Genomic DNA, 15491 nt, shown 5'->3' on the forward strand with positions numbered 1-15491 from the left:
AAGAGATGCTCTGGCCCTGTCGTCTAAGCCATTACAACAAGGCATAAATCAAATTTGCTCAAATCCTTACACTTGCCCATTTTTCCTACTTTGGACACATCAACTTTGAGAACCTATTTTTTTACTTGCTTTCTAATCTGTCCCACCCTTTAGACACGTACCACTCTAACAAGATATCTAATTTACTAAGAGTGGCACATGTCTAACAGCGGATATATTAGGCAGATAATATTTAATATATAGGCAGATAATATTGATTATATAGGAAGATAATAGTGATTATATTTTTACCCCGGTGAATAGTGTAATTTAATAATTGCATTTAAACTATTTGCTTTTTCTCTTGTTATAAGCCATGTAGTAAGGTTAGGGTCATAAATAAAAACAGCTGAATCACAAATATGTGCATTGTATAAATTATAAAACAATTAGCTCCAGCCCACTCTACTGTGCGTCAACTGTGATTGATGCGTACTTGGTCCAATCAGAGGACTGGACCGCAGAGTGGGTGGAGCTTGCCTGTATGTTGAATTTGAGCACGCTGACAGTGTAACGTCTCAGGGTGATTTAGCCTTTAATCCGTGTGAATAATGGCGCCAACTGGTGAGTATTCCAGCCCTTGTTTCATTTATATGACTAAATGTGAATTATAGAAATAGCTCATCTTGGTCATTGGTGTGTGAATCACCATGATGGCTAATATGGAGAAGTTGAACAGAGCAGCCGGCGAGTCAGAGCTCTGGTGCTGTCTATCAGCTGCTGCTACTGGATTAGCCAGTTGCTAGTTATTTAGTTAGCTTAGCAACAGAACAAAACATGCGGAAACCGATAACCGGCTTTATTAACGGTGTTCTAACATATCCGTAATTATGATTTTTTTTTAATAATATCTAGGTTCAAGTTGTCTAATATACTATTATTAATGCAGCAAACATTCTTAACATCCATTCCTGCTTATGCTTTTCCTTTTTCAGCTCTCTCGGCTCTGTGTTTAAATTTTAATTACGTTAATGACTTAATAATGTTTAAAAAAAAGACCAATAATGGATACTAATACAGCAATTATCTATCTATCTGTCGATCTACAGAAATTATGTATCAATTATTAACCTTAACCTTTGTAAAAAATGTGAAATGAAGGTGGATAAGGTAGCTCATGTCAGGTGAAGATAAGTTTAGAGAGAACTTGGTTCTGAATTAAAAAGATCCATGGCTCTGAAAACAAACATAAATTATAATGCACAAATAAACATGTTTAAATAGCTGTTTTATCTAAAACCTTTAATTTTTTTTATATATTTTTTTTAGCCTCTTTTTCATTCAAAAACCTATTTTTAAAAATATTTGGCCATACTGTATATTACTCTTACACCATGAAGATGGTCTTGGATTGGGCTGATGCAGACAGCTGTACTCTGATGACTATCATTCAGAAACGAGAGTCCAAAAAACAGTTTTGTACCTGAGCCTCAAGTAACCTCTGCTGTTATACTGAACTTCCCACCACCTAACACTCAGCATGACTGCTGAACAAACGAGAATGGGTTTCCTGTTGAGTTTGGTTCCTCTTAAGATTTCTTCCTATTGCCATCTCGGGGAGTTTTTCCTTGCCACTGTTGCACTCGGCTTGCTCATTAGGAAAGATCTGATGCTTTGTGACTATGACCATTGTTGAATTTCTATATAAATAAAATTGAATTGAATTAACCTAAAAGTTCGAATAGTTTATATTCCATGAGGGTTTTTCCTATTTCTTTAATAGGCTTATAAGTGACATTCAGTTCCAGCTTGTATTACGTACTGCACCTTTGGTACATTAATCACTCATCCTTGTACATATGAACCTATACACTTATTTACCTCACTTTTATTTATTGTCTGTAGGCCACTTATGCACTTCTGCTTAGATGCTATCTGCATTTCATTGGCATGGTATATGTACTTTGCACAATGACAATAAATCTAATCTAATGTATTGATATATTACTGATGCCTGTTACGCTGAAGTTTGTGTTAGCTCACAATAAAAAAAGGTCCTACTTTTACTAAATTAATCAAGACTAAAACCAAAAATGTATGCTTGCTTTGTTTAAGTTAATTTTTATTCTATGTATGGTCAGTTTTATATATATATATATATATATATATATATATATATATATATATATATATATATATATATATTTTTTTTTTTTTTTTTTTTTTTTATTAGATTTTATTTAACTAAATATTTTGTTTGGTAATAAAATCCTTCTGGTTAAATAAAACTTCAAAAATTTTTGTCAGGTGAAGTGGTGTTTGGTGACAGCAGCCGAGTCTGCGCAGAAAATCGGCTGCGCTGGGACCTTAAACCAGATCAGATCCACCAGCTTACAGATGAGCTCATTGCCAAAACCAAGAAAGTGTACGACGAGGTCGGGGCTTTGGACATCACCAGTGTCACTTATGAGAACACGCTGAAGGCTCTTGCTGATGTAGAGGTGGAGTACACAGGTAATCATTTAGGTTTTATTGTCCTTTATTGTTCTTTATTGACCTGCCTTGCTTCAATACTCTGTTTGTGCTGGCTAACTTTATGAGGATGCCAAGACAGATTTTCTCTAGAAGCAGACTTATGACTTGCTCATGACTTGGTTCTTAATAAAGTATTTGACATTTCTGGGAGATTCCATGCAAAAGTCAGGTATAACATGGGAAAGAAAATATCCATCGTTCATAGATTCCTACTGAACCATACTCTAGTACACTATGTCAATATAACAGGGGTAGTATTTTTTAAAGTTTCCTCATAAATGAAAGAGTAAAGTCCAATGCTGAGTGTCAAAAAGAAGACAAATAATGAAAACTACAAAAAAAAAGAATGTGAAAGGAAAAGAGGACTGATTGAGATTATAACATCATAACACGTGTCCATAACACCAGTTTCTCTAAAATAGTTTATTTCAAAAAGTGAAAAACATTTTCAGATCTTCATTCTAGTCTCTTTAATGGTGCAAATGTAGTGGTTTCTGCAGTTGTCTTTCAAAAAAAAAAGTTTTTCAGTTTCACATCCATAAAACAGATTAAATATTGTTGTTTTTTGTAAGTGATAGTACAAATTTTAAGGATTTGTTCATTTGCTCATCTGAAGAGATTACAGTAAAAATTATTAATATAAATAATGAACAAATAAAATCTCTGATATTAAGCTTGGCCATGCTCCGAGGATTGTGTTTTTAGTTATGTAAGTGTTGGTCACATCCATAATGCTAGAACCACTCTTCTAGATTTAAGATTGAAGCTCTCTAATTTAGCTTGTATGAGATATTTATATTTAAAACCAAGTTACAGATGGAGTTTATCAGTCACAATTCTAATCAGTACAAAAACAAAAAAGCTGATTCGGCAGGAGAGCTCTATGCAGCGGTATACACCGTTCAGCACTTTTTACATAAAGGATGGCCAACCAGGTGACACACAGCAATGTTTTCTGCCTTGTTGAATGGAATAGCAGTAAGTGATGAATTAAAACTAGAAAAGATGAACATAGATGTTAATATAATAAACATGTTAGGAAGATTTTTCTCAGGCTTTAGTACTCTTTCCAAGCAATAAGGGACTTCAGTCTTATCTAGCTGGTGTGGTTTATTTTGTGCATTTTTTTTTTTTTATTTGGGGCAAACATTGTGTATGTGTGCCACAGGTCAGCAAATAAAACTGCATTTTTAAATGGTGACTTTATTTGTACCAGTAACGCAACATTGATAATACAAGCTTTAGATTTAATTTTCAAGCTATAAAATTTGACCCATTAAACTTCTCACCATAAGCATAAAAACACACACAAGGTGTGACCCTCACGTTTCTGGTATTTTTTTTTTTTTTCCCCAGTCCAGCGGAACATGTTGGATTTCCCTCAGCACGTGTCCTCCTGTAAGGACGTGCGCACGGCCAGCACCGATGCTGACAAGAAGCTCTCCGAGTTCGATGTAGAGATGAGCATGAGGGAGGACGTGTACCAGAGGATTGTTGCTCTCAAGGTTGGTTCTCTGAGCCTCTGGTGCTGTAGTCCATAGATAATCTGTAGTCCATATATTGAATAGGAAAATGAATAACTTGAAGATGTGTGGATTGTTATAGCCATTGTTAGAGCAAGTTAATTCTAAATGATTATATTCATTGCTATCGAATTGATTACAATCTACATTTAATAGCAAAGGTTTGTTTAACAAAATAAAAACGGGTTTAATTTATCAAAATTATTATTTCCTTAGGTGTTATGCTTGTTTTTACATTAATAGTAAAGATTCTTACACAATGGTGCCCACTGTTATCAACATGATCTGAGGTGGAGGTTAATTTAAAAAAGTTGATTAATTTCAAAGTTAATATTTTAATTTATATTTCTGCAAAACAAGTTGTTTCTTGTTTTTTTTTTTAAAAGAGACTCTCTCATGAATTTTAAACACATCCCTTTTTTTTAAATAACACAAACTCATTGCTAGTTTTAGCTTGCACAAGTCTTCTCCCATACAACTTCCTGTGAATGACTTGTTATAAAAATATATTTGCAAAATTTTATGTGCATGTATCAATATAAACTTGAAGCACACCATTATGGAGTTAATTATGTGCCAAAATTTAACAAACAAACACAATCTGCTTTGCAAAGAAAAAAACGACTTTCTCACAAATGCAGCGTTTTGCAAACAAACACAATAGGATTTGCAAAGAAAAAAATTAAACTTTCTCACAAACGCACCCTCCGTATTTTCTCACACATGCGCCCTCCATATTTTCTCACAAATGCACCCTCCGAGTGGGGAACAGTTTTGAGGTGTCCATTATATATCCAGACAGCCAGAGATATTAACACTCCACTATCTTTAGGATAGAGCCCTGTAGGGGGATACAGTTATATCAAACCACAGTTGCATTTTAATTAACTATTGAAGGCTGAAAGAACTGCCATCATGTTTAGCTTTTTATATCCATACCAGACGTATGCGACATGATGCATCAAAATCTTTTATAATTAGTGATCATATCTACATTTAAATAATCTTTAACAAAGTGATAAGGGGGAAAAGCTATAAATGAACAGTAAACATACTGAATTACAGACAGAATTCTATTACAAACCTGCTTGTAAAAAGTTTCACAAATTTCATGCAGTCTAATACAATGATTCTTGCATCTTACTGTATCTACACCTCGAGCTGCAACAGCTGTCTACAATGTATGATTGTACCACAGACACAGCTTATTTAAATGTAGATATGATCACTAATTATAGTTAATAATTCAATAGTTAATTAAAATGCAACTGTGGTTTGATATAACTGTATCCCCCTACAGGGCTCTATCCTAAAGATAGTGGAGTGTTAATATCTCTGGCTGTCTGGATATATAATGGACACCTCAAAACTGTTCCCCACTCATATTCCTCTGGGACATAAGGGTAAACCATATAAACACGTTGTTTGAGGTCTCGGGAGAATAGAGTAAATTGACCGATAGCGCCATCTGCTGTTTTGGAAGAGGAAGTTGCTCCATTGCATTTGTGAGAAAATAGGTTGGGTGCATTTGTGAGAATATGGAGCGTGCATTTGTGAGAAAGTTTTATTTTTTTTCTTTGCAAATCGGATTGTGTTTGTTTGCAAAACGCTGCATTTGTGAGAAAGTCGTTTTTTTTTTTTTTGCAAAGCAGATTTTGTTTTTTTGTTAAATTTTGGCACAAAATTAACTCCATACTACCACACCATCTGTAGGATTATAGAAGAACTGCAACATTTTTCCTTTTTTTGTGTCTGTGAGGCGAAATACAGTAGAATACAAAATGAGTAATTAAATATTTTTTTATTATTATATAGATATTTTTTTATTCAGTGCTTAACAAAATACTACAACCAGACTGATTTTGCAATTTGTAGGTGAGGGTTTGGCAATAGGTTTGAAGAAAACAAACCCAGGGTCATGTCTAATCATGAATGATCCAATCCTGTTAATCTATGTTTAAAGGAAAAGACCCAGGTCTAGAACCTGAGATGGTCATAGCAAAAATACATATTTTTCTGTTAAATTTGTCTTGCATATTGGTTTGTTGTCTTTGGAATTATATTTTTCATGTAGAGAAGAGAAAGTTACACTTAAATCGTTTTTCCCAATAAGGTGTGCAAACCTGTACACTTAATTATAAATATAATACGTTTATATAAATATAATAAGTTTTATAAGTGTATAATGATGAACATTTATTTAATTTCCTATGCAACTTTAATTTCCTCAGGAGAAACTACAGGGTGAAAGTCTTACCGCGGAGGCGAGGAGATACATGGAGAGACTGATCACATTGGGAAAGAGAAACGGGCTCCATCTTCCCAAGGAGACACAAGAGGTCTGACATTACACATCTTACGAATATGCTTCTAACTACTTATGAATCGTAAAAGAAAACCAGCTTAGCAAATGTATTGCCTAAAAGGGATTTTATTTCCTGTAACAGGAGATCAAGAAGATCAAGAAAAAACTTAGCACTCAGTGTATTGATTTCAGCAAGCACTTGAACGAGGACACCACTAATCTCTGTTTCACCCGAGAGGAGCTGGGTACGGTGTATAAAACAGTGAAAAAACGTTGTATCTTCTTTAATAACATGTCTGACTTTGTAATGTGCTTAGCTATAGCAATATGATAACTGTCTTTATCACAGGTGGCCTTCCTGAAGATTTCCTCAACTCCTTAGAGAAGGATGAAACAGGAAAGCTAAAACTGACCCTCAAATACCCTCACTATTTCCCCACCATGAAGAAATGCTATGTCTCAGAGACACGTAGGAAATTGGAGGAGGCTTTTAATTCCCGGTGTAAAGAGGTTAGATTTCCAATAATAAGGGGGGTTATTCACAAACAATTTTAAAGGTCTAATATTGTTCTATTTATTTAACAAGTGAACACAGTTCTCAGAGGTTCTCCAAAGTGTTCTGTTAATACTCCTGTGGAAATTCTCCCCAGATAATGCTTTTTATTTTTATTTATTTTTAATTTTTTATAAATGCATCAAACGCTCTTTTTCACTAATTTTCCAAACACATAGTTTAAAGGTCTGGTTTACTTCTGAGCCACACCCCACCAGAGAACAGCAGGGCCGAGCAACCAGATGGGGGAGGGCCTTTTTTTATATGAGGTCACATACTGTAGGTAAAATATCCAATAGGCTTTGTTAAACAGTAAACAAAATGGAAAAAGCAGGAATTCTCTTTTTTTTTGTTGTTATTTGTTTTTGTACATACATAAACACTAGAGACCCACCTGAACAACTAAAATAAATTTTGCACTATACATTTATTTTCAGTGTGAGAAGTAAACAATGTAAATGAGTTAAGTGTTCACCCTTCACAGAAAAAAAATTATATAAAAAAAAATGTAATTAAAAATTATATATTAAAAAAAAGCGTAGAAGAAGAAAAAACATTGAAAAATAATGTTGAAAGCAAAAAGGGAAATCAAAAACATAATCAAAGAAACAAAACTATTTCTCTCCTTTTTTTTATATGCTTGGCGTCTAGCCTTTCTTACACATGTAAAGTGGCTGGCTTACACATGTTTATAAGGGGGTTATAAAATCTGTATTGAAACATTACATGTTTACACTGTTATATCCCTGTTTAAAGTCAATAAAAACATTGTTGAGAAAGAAACAAAACCTAATTGGTACATGAACATTTGTTTTGTTTCTTCACAGGAGAACTCTGTTATTCTGAAGGAGCTGGTGGAGTTACGCTCTCAGAAATGCGCTCTGCTGGGCTTCAGCACTCATGCTGACTTTGTGCTGGAAATGAACATGTCCAAAGTGGCCAAGAAGGTTGCTACGTTTCTCGGTAGGGATATACAGTTAAAGGTCTCTTAAATAGGTTAAATATGTTTATCATATGTCTGACTTATTCACTTACATCATAATAATATTAACCTCATATATAGTATATAGTATTAATATTATAAGTTTATAGCATGGTTATATAAAAAAAAGCTGTTGACTCATTAATACAAATTGATTTGCTTAAAGAAACAAAACTATTTGTTTTTCAGTAATCGGTTGGAAATTTAGCTTTCACCTTATAATAACTTGGAGTTTATCTTACTGTCATTTTTTTAATAAGAACCTTAAATTGGAAATCACTCTTTATTGACTTTATTGGTTTGGCCACATAACAGCTTAATTGCCCTCTTTATGTTTAAACTGCCTGCTTATTTAATATACTTTTTTTAAAATAAAGTATTTAAAATGTGTTCAATTGAGGAGTTGATGGTAAATAACCATTATGCACATTATAAACTAAATAGATTACAATTATAAATTCGTATCACACATTAAATGTGTAAATTTATCTAATTATACTATCAATTCTAAGCATGTATTTGATTCATTTTTAGTTAAGATACTATCAACTTTCATTTTAGGAATTATCTCGCTTCCCTGAAATTTGGCAATCTTGAACTGTAATTAAATTAAGTGCAGAAAATTTATGCTTAAGCAGACGCACCCAGTATTCCCTTTTCATATCCATTTACATACTCATTTATGATGCCCTGATTGTGAATGTTTAAGTGCGTTTTTTGGCCTTAACTCTTTCTCCATTAGATGAGCTGTCCCATAAGCTGAAGCCGCTGGGTGAGAAAGAGCGGGCGATCATGATGAAGCTGAAGGAGAAAGAGTGCCAGAAGAGAAATTTGCCGTTCAACAACGAGCTTCACGCCTGGGACATGCGCTACTACATGACCCAGGTGGAGGAGACTCAGTACGCCGTTGACCAGAATTTGCTGAAAGAGTACTTCCCCATGGAGGTGGTGACCAATGGGCTTCTCGACATCTACCAGGAACTGCTGAACCTCTCCTTCCAGCAGGTGAAAGGAGCCCCCGTGTGGCACGATGATGTCACTCTGTACTCTGTTAAGGACCGCACCTCTGGTCAGGTGGTGGGTCAGTTCTACTTGGACCTTTTCCCCAGGTATGAATAAAATGCTTTGAGAACTTCTGATGTGTGTGTGGCTATGAATTTACAGTATGATTTTATTTGTAACTGTATCAAGTGCATTCTTTTATCTTGTCCAGTCTGATCGAAAAAAGGGCTGGTGTGGCTGCAAACCTTTATTCCAGCTAAGCAGGAGCAACATTTGATTTCACTTGTTTACCCAATCAGCTCCCTACAGCCACACTAAAACCTTTGCGGACAATTTTTCCAAGCATTGTTGTGAAAACGGCACGATTTCGCCTACTGAAATGTGCATTTGTTAACTGCAGCACAAGCAGATCAGATAATTTATTACAAACCGAATTGATTAGGCATACCATTTAATCGTGTGAAGAAATCACTGAGCTAGATATTAGATATCTTTAGGCATGTTACCTCTGCCTGGCTCCTCACCCAATATGTTCTCTACAGAAATGTAACCTAAGCAATATTAAAAGGTAAACAAATGCAATTCTGCATCATTTTTAGTGAAACATTATTATAATTTTTTAAAGTTGAGATTTGTAGGTGCAGAATACCAGATATTATATACCTTAAGCCCAGTTTAAAATTGTTCTGGCTGTTTTGTTTTTAGAATTTTTGTTGTTGAGTCCTGTACTTTTTGTGCACTTGTTATATTACAGCAGTTTGGTTATTGGCTAAAAAAATAAAGAAAGTAGTCTGCAACATGTGCACATTATCATGTAGCACTAATTACAACACTTATGAATTACTGTCACCATTTATTCTATTATTCGGACCGATAATTGATTCACAGCAGCTTAATTCAAATCAACATCCTTCCTTTCTCAGAGAGGGGAAGTATGGGCATGCTGCCTGTTTCGGCTTGCAGCCTGGTTGTCTGCTGCCTGATGGTACGAGACAGATGGCCGTGGCAGCCATGGTGGCTAACTTCAGCAAACCGACAGCTGATGCTCCCTCCCTGCTGCAGCATGATGAGGTGGAGACCTACTTCCACGAGTTTGGCCATGTCATGCACCAGCTTTGTGCACAGGTCCTTATTCAAGTTATATATTATTATTTATAGGTTAACATTTTCTTACAACAAAATAAAATGCTGAATGTTTTTCTGGTGTGTGCTTCCAGTCAGAGTTTGCTATGTTTAGTGGAACCCATGTGGAAAGAGACTTTGTAGAGGCTCCTTCCCAGATGCTGGAGAACTGGGTGTGGGAGAAGGAGCCGTTACAGCGAATGTCCAAGCACTACAAGACAGGCAGTCCAATCCCGGAAGAGCTTCTGGATAAACTCATCAAGTCCAGGCTTGCCAATGCTGGTAATAACATTCTTCCCTAAACTTAGCACTAGCTTTTTGGCTAGTTTTTTTATTAACTCTGCAGTTAATCCACAGCACACATAATGACAATCAATTTCAGTGTCTTCTACTGTATATATTTTAAGGTTTGTTTAACCTAAGGCAGATAGTGCTAGCTAAAGTAGATCAAGCCCTTCACACAAGAGCAGGAGTGGATCCAGCAGAGGAATATGCGAAGCTGTGTCAGGAAATCCTGGGAATTCCAGCCACACCAGGTGAACCTTTTAACACTAAAATGCCCTTGCAGTTATTTTTCATTTTGAGCTATTTTTGACCTCAGTGGGCCATTAGGTTTAAGGCTTTTCCTTAAATTTCTCCCCAGGTACAAACATGCCAGCCACATTTGGTCACCTTGCAGGTGGATACGATGCTCAGTATTATGGTTATCTTTGGAGCGAGGTCTTCTCCATGGACATGTTCTATGCCCGCTTCAAGAAAGACGGCATCATGAACCCTAAGGTCAGTAAATGGTCATGTAATAGCAACATATAACTGATCTGTTAAAATGTGACAGAGGTATAAATAATGACAAATTCTCTGTCTTTCAGATTGGTCTAGACTACAGGAATTGTATCCTGAAGCCCGGAGGTTCAGAAGATGCATCCGACATGCTAAAGAAGTTCTTGGGAAGAGAGCCCAAGCAAGATGCGTTCCTCTTGAGCAAAGGATTGTCGGTGGAGCAGGAGCCAAGCACGCCTTGTGCTTGTTGACGAGTTACAGTACTATTACACTAATGTTGCTGGTGTCTCTCTGGGAAACGTTAAAACACACAAGCAGTACAGACTGATTAACTCTGATTGGTCAAACACCTTCCAGAAATTTTCACTTTAATCATCAAAGGCTATGTATCTTAAGCACACCAGTATTGATTTTTATTTTTTTTTTTGTGATTAAAACCTGCCTATTACATTTTTTTATTTTGTATTGTGCACCCTGGTGCAACAGTTACCCACAAAGGTCTAACAACCTCTTGTTACAAGTTACTTCATAATGAAAGACTCGCCTGTAAAAATCATCTGACTAATTAATTTTACCTGCTATATGGGGAAAAAATAAACACCAGTCAAAGGATGTGATGTGTTCATAAACATTAATAGCTAGAGCTGGGAATTTAATGCCATTTTGCGTGACAATTTAATTCTCAATTATTTAAGATTCATCAATCTTGGTGAATTTCTATAGTATAAATAATAGCTGAATTATTATTCTTTTTTTTTATAACTGGGACCTCCTTAAAGCACACAGCAAAATAGCTGCAGTATTTGAAAGAGTGAGCAAAAGCCCAAGCTTTAACACCAGCATAGGGTTTTCAGTTTCAGTACAGTTTTCTTGTTAAGAATTATGAAAAAAAAAAAACTTCCTACATCCTTAATATTTCTCCGAGAACAGGAACAGTGAAAACGGTTTTCTTCCAACAATCAAAGAACAATTTATGGTGTTTTCCTGAAATACTTTATCTTGGCATGACAGAGCTTGTAAGACATGACTGTTTTCACCAGTTTCATCCCTTGGAAAGAATAAAATCCACAATGTGTACAAGGTTGCATTTTTTTTGTTGAATACAGTTCAGAGTTTGTCCATCTTCGAATCTACAGTATTTTGCTTGGCTGGTTTTTAACACTTGTTAAGACTACGAATTGATATTTCACCACACAGTCAGTGTGATGTGATGTGATAAAAAATTACAATTTTATGTATGATCTTGGGTCGCCTGTCCATCCATCCAAGATTCTTGTTAGCATAATATCTCAAGAACGAGTAGTTGAATGTTTGCAAAATGTAAAGTTCAGCAATTACTGTAACAAACAGATAAACTGTTTGGATTTTTCTATTGATCTTAAGATACAGCAAAATTAATTTTCATAGCTTTATTTTTGGTTCAAGTATATTTTAAGAGGCAGCATGGTAACTTACTGGTTAGCTCTGTTGCTTTGCACCTTCAGGATCTGGGTTTTATTCTCATCTGTGGGCTTTGGTACATGGAGTTTGCATGTTCTCACTGTATTTTGTGGTTTTCCTTTGGGTACTCTGGTTTCCTCCCACAGTCCAAAGACATGCCTAATTAGGCTAACTGGCATTCCCAAATTGCCCATTGTGTATGTGTGTGCGCGCATGTTACCTGGCCTTAGATCAATTTTTACATTAGATTAAACATTGTTACTGTACAGAGTGCAGTTACAGTTTGCACAGTTGTGCAAAGTAGTCTGTAGACCTGCCTACTAGGATCGGATGATTAATTGAAGAAAAAAAAAGAAACAAAAACCTGCAATCTTGATTCTAAATGACTGCTTTAATACCCTTGCAATCACACTGCCTTCACATGTTCATTTATTTACTTTACAACAATCCCAAAATGCTCTAACACTCATTGGTCACTCTTAACAGTGTAAAACAAAACACTACTAATTCACCAAACAGGCCAGAAATTAGCGAAAGGTTCAGTCATACAACTCAATCACTTCTCTCATCGCAGTTCCTCATTTATTCGAGACATGTAACAAGGCGGCATCCCTAAAGAGACTATTCAGTTTACTGGGTGGAGTTGGTGCCAAAAACCAGAGGGTACACCTTTGTGTTTTGTGTCCTTAGATTAATTCTTTTTCCAGGTTAATCTGGAGCAGGGTACATTCTGACATCTTGTTTCTGATTGTCTTTTGGAACTTTGGGATGTAATTTATTGTATTAGTTACTAATACTAGCTGTTACACAGAGATTCTAAATCTACATAAAAGTATATTAGAAGTATGTTAAAAATGAAAAGATAAACCTTTTGACAACAATTAAGTTATATACCATAACTACCTAACAAATCCTGACATTTAACTGATGCTAATAAAAAAATTAATTATATAAACTAAGGCATGCGATAATAAAGTACTGATAAAGTGTTATTAGTTATTTTTATTATTACTGTTAACGTTCTATTTTTGTTTACAGCTTTCAAGAGTTCTAAAATAGGGAAAAGCAACTTTTTTTTGTTTCAGGAGAGTTGAAAGTCCTGCCTAGACAGCACTTTTTTTTGGAGTGCAATTATGGTTTTGGTTATAAAAATTATGACTGTGTGAGATTATAATTTCAAATCTCATAGAGAAAAATTGCGATTCCCATTTTAGTATAAATTGTGCAAAGCCTATGCCCATCAATGTGTACAGTGTACTTTAAAAACCTACAATGGACTACTTATGTGTAGGAATCATAAGTAAAGCATCCATCCATCCATTAATCCAACGACCATGTGATGTATACAATGTGTGTACGTTCATGAAAATTGATCTGAATCTACTGATTGAAACAAAACTGATACTGGCAAATCAATACCTCTCAAGCCAATCAGATTGATATCTGGTGGTCACATGACTGATGATCTTGAATGAGGCAAAATACAGCTATGTAATGATTAATAATCTGCCCCTTAGATACCAAACAATTATAAAACATACATAAGCAATGTCTAGTCTTCTACTCTGACAAATCTTAGCAATCCTAAACAAAAACATTAAAAAGTAAGTATACTCATAAATAAAAGAAACGTTGCGCTATAAAAAATGTACAAAAATTGGCACTGTTAGGAAAACCTAACATCTAATTCGTAATTTTGTTTGCCTTGCTACATTAACAACATGGATAAGGTAAAATCACCATTATGCTCCAGAGCATGACTTTATCGTGGTTAACCTAACTCACATCTTCTTAAAGGGACATGCACAAACTTTGCCATCTGATTATGTCTAGCTGACATGTCTTGGTGTCAAAAGTAAAGAAAACATTTGAGCTACAGTTCTGACCGCTGGAACATCCCACAAAAGCTCCAGTTTTGGAGTTGCTCTGAGCCAGTTGTCTAACCATTACAATTTGGCCCGTCTCACAGTAGCTACATTTTCAATATTTTTTTTATAGTGGTGGCTGGCAGTGAATGGGATATTTTAGGCAGTAAGTGAACCTTTTCCCTGAAGTTGATGTGTTGGAATCAGAAAAAAATGGGCAAGCATAAGGATTTGAGTGACTCTGACAAGGGCCAAATTGTGATGGCTAGGGAACTGGGTCAGAACAACTTCAAAACTGCCGGTCTTGCTCTAAACACAGAATCACAATCTCTTCCGATTCTTGTCACTGGGTATTACATAAATATTTTAAAGAAAGTTGCACTGATGTTCACAGCTTTATCCACCCAAATCAACATGTTTGACTCTAAAATCATTTGACAGTGTTTGAAAGTCCAGCATTTGATTCCAAACAAAATGCTGACTGCATGTTCATATGGCATGGGATTGGGCCAGGGTAAGAGGGTATTTTAAAGGGCAATGGTTAAAGAGGGTAGAGACATCAATAAATTGTAAATAAACAACAATCCTGGTTATCTTAAGTAGTATATTAGCTGTTTTGTCCATTGAAAAAATCTATTATTGCAAATGATTTAATGTTAATTATTAAAAATATGTAAGGCAAATTTTATTTATTTTATTTTTTTTTGCCACACAACGCCCTCAAAAACAAATTTAAGTCTCTTGATGGCTTCCCTCGGGACTACAACCTTTGAGTTTGTCTGAAAGAGTGAGACACAAACATTGCTCATGATCACAGTTAATTGACATAATGGTTGTGTTGGTGCATGGAGGAGCAGATGGGTGCTTATTTGACATCTTGTCTTTTACAGTTACAGTAATTCAATAAAGTCAATGGATTAAATGGTCCAATGTAAGGAAACCAACCAGCTGTGAATTTTAGGACACTTCAGCAAAGATATAATGATTAAATGGTGGAGTATAAAGCTTCCTTATGAACTCTTCATTAGGTTAAAATAAGCTTAATGTCCTAAGGCTTTAAGGAAACTGGGATTAATGTCACACAAAAGGTCTTAATCAGTGTACACTTTCTGTAGTGCTGTTTAAGCACTTAATAATTCCTTAGCACAAAATCATTTTCAATGTTTCTACCCTGCAAATGCTACACTTTGTGCTAAATTGATGTTTAGCAAATCTAACCTACAGCTGGTAATTACATGGAACAGCAGCTGCTACCTCTCTCCAGGGTGCCATCACCAAGCCAGGGAGACCTGGTAAACAAAGGTTCCTCCTAGTATACCTGATCTCTGTGGATAAAATGACGAAGAGCATAGAGCACAAACACTTGCTGATGTACTTATCAGACTGTGATCCACCAGGTTGCATG

General features: G+C 35.4%; 1 protein-coding gene across 1 annotated transcript; it reads left to right on the forward strand.

The window, feature by feature from the left end:
- The first annotated feature begins 514 nt into the window (after positions 1–514).
- Positions 515–11861, forward strand: thop1 (thimet oligopeptidase 1). Its single transcript, XM_053512409.1, has 13 exons — positions 515–603; positions 2287–2493; positions 3871–4019; positions 6269–6376; positions 6485–6587; positions 6692–6852; positions 7723–7858; positions 8620–8986; positions 9803–10004; positions 10097–10283; positions 10409–10537; positions 10645–10781; positions 10871–11861. Exons 1-13 carry the CDS (start codon positions 591–593, stop codon positions 11030–11032), a joined length of 2061 nt encoding a protein of 686 aa, XP_053368384.1. The 5' UTR covers positions 515–590; the 3' UTR covers positions 11033–11861.
- Positions 11862–15491: the final 3630 nt, after the last annotated feature.

The sequence above is a fragment of the Clarias gariepinus genome, chromosome 15, assembly GCF_024256425.1.
Source record: "Clarias gariepinus isolate MV-2021 ecotype Netherlands chromosome 15, CGAR_prim_01v2, whole genome shotgun sequence".
NCBI lineage: Eukaryota > Metazoa > Chordata > Actinopteri > Siluriformes > Clariidae > Clarias > Clarias gariepinus.

Excerpts from the sequence above, each read along its gene's own strand:
- thop1 (XM_053512409.1), top strand. Across the intron at positions 4,020-6,268 it reads AGAGGATTGTTGCTCTCAAG|GAGAAACTACAGGGTGAAAG; the intron begins GTTGGTTCTCTG and ends TAATTTCCTCAG. Across the intron at positions 10,538-10,644 it reads GGGAATTCCAGCCACACCAG|GTACAAACATGCCAGCCACA; the intron begins GTGAACCTTTTA and ends ATTTCTCCCCAG.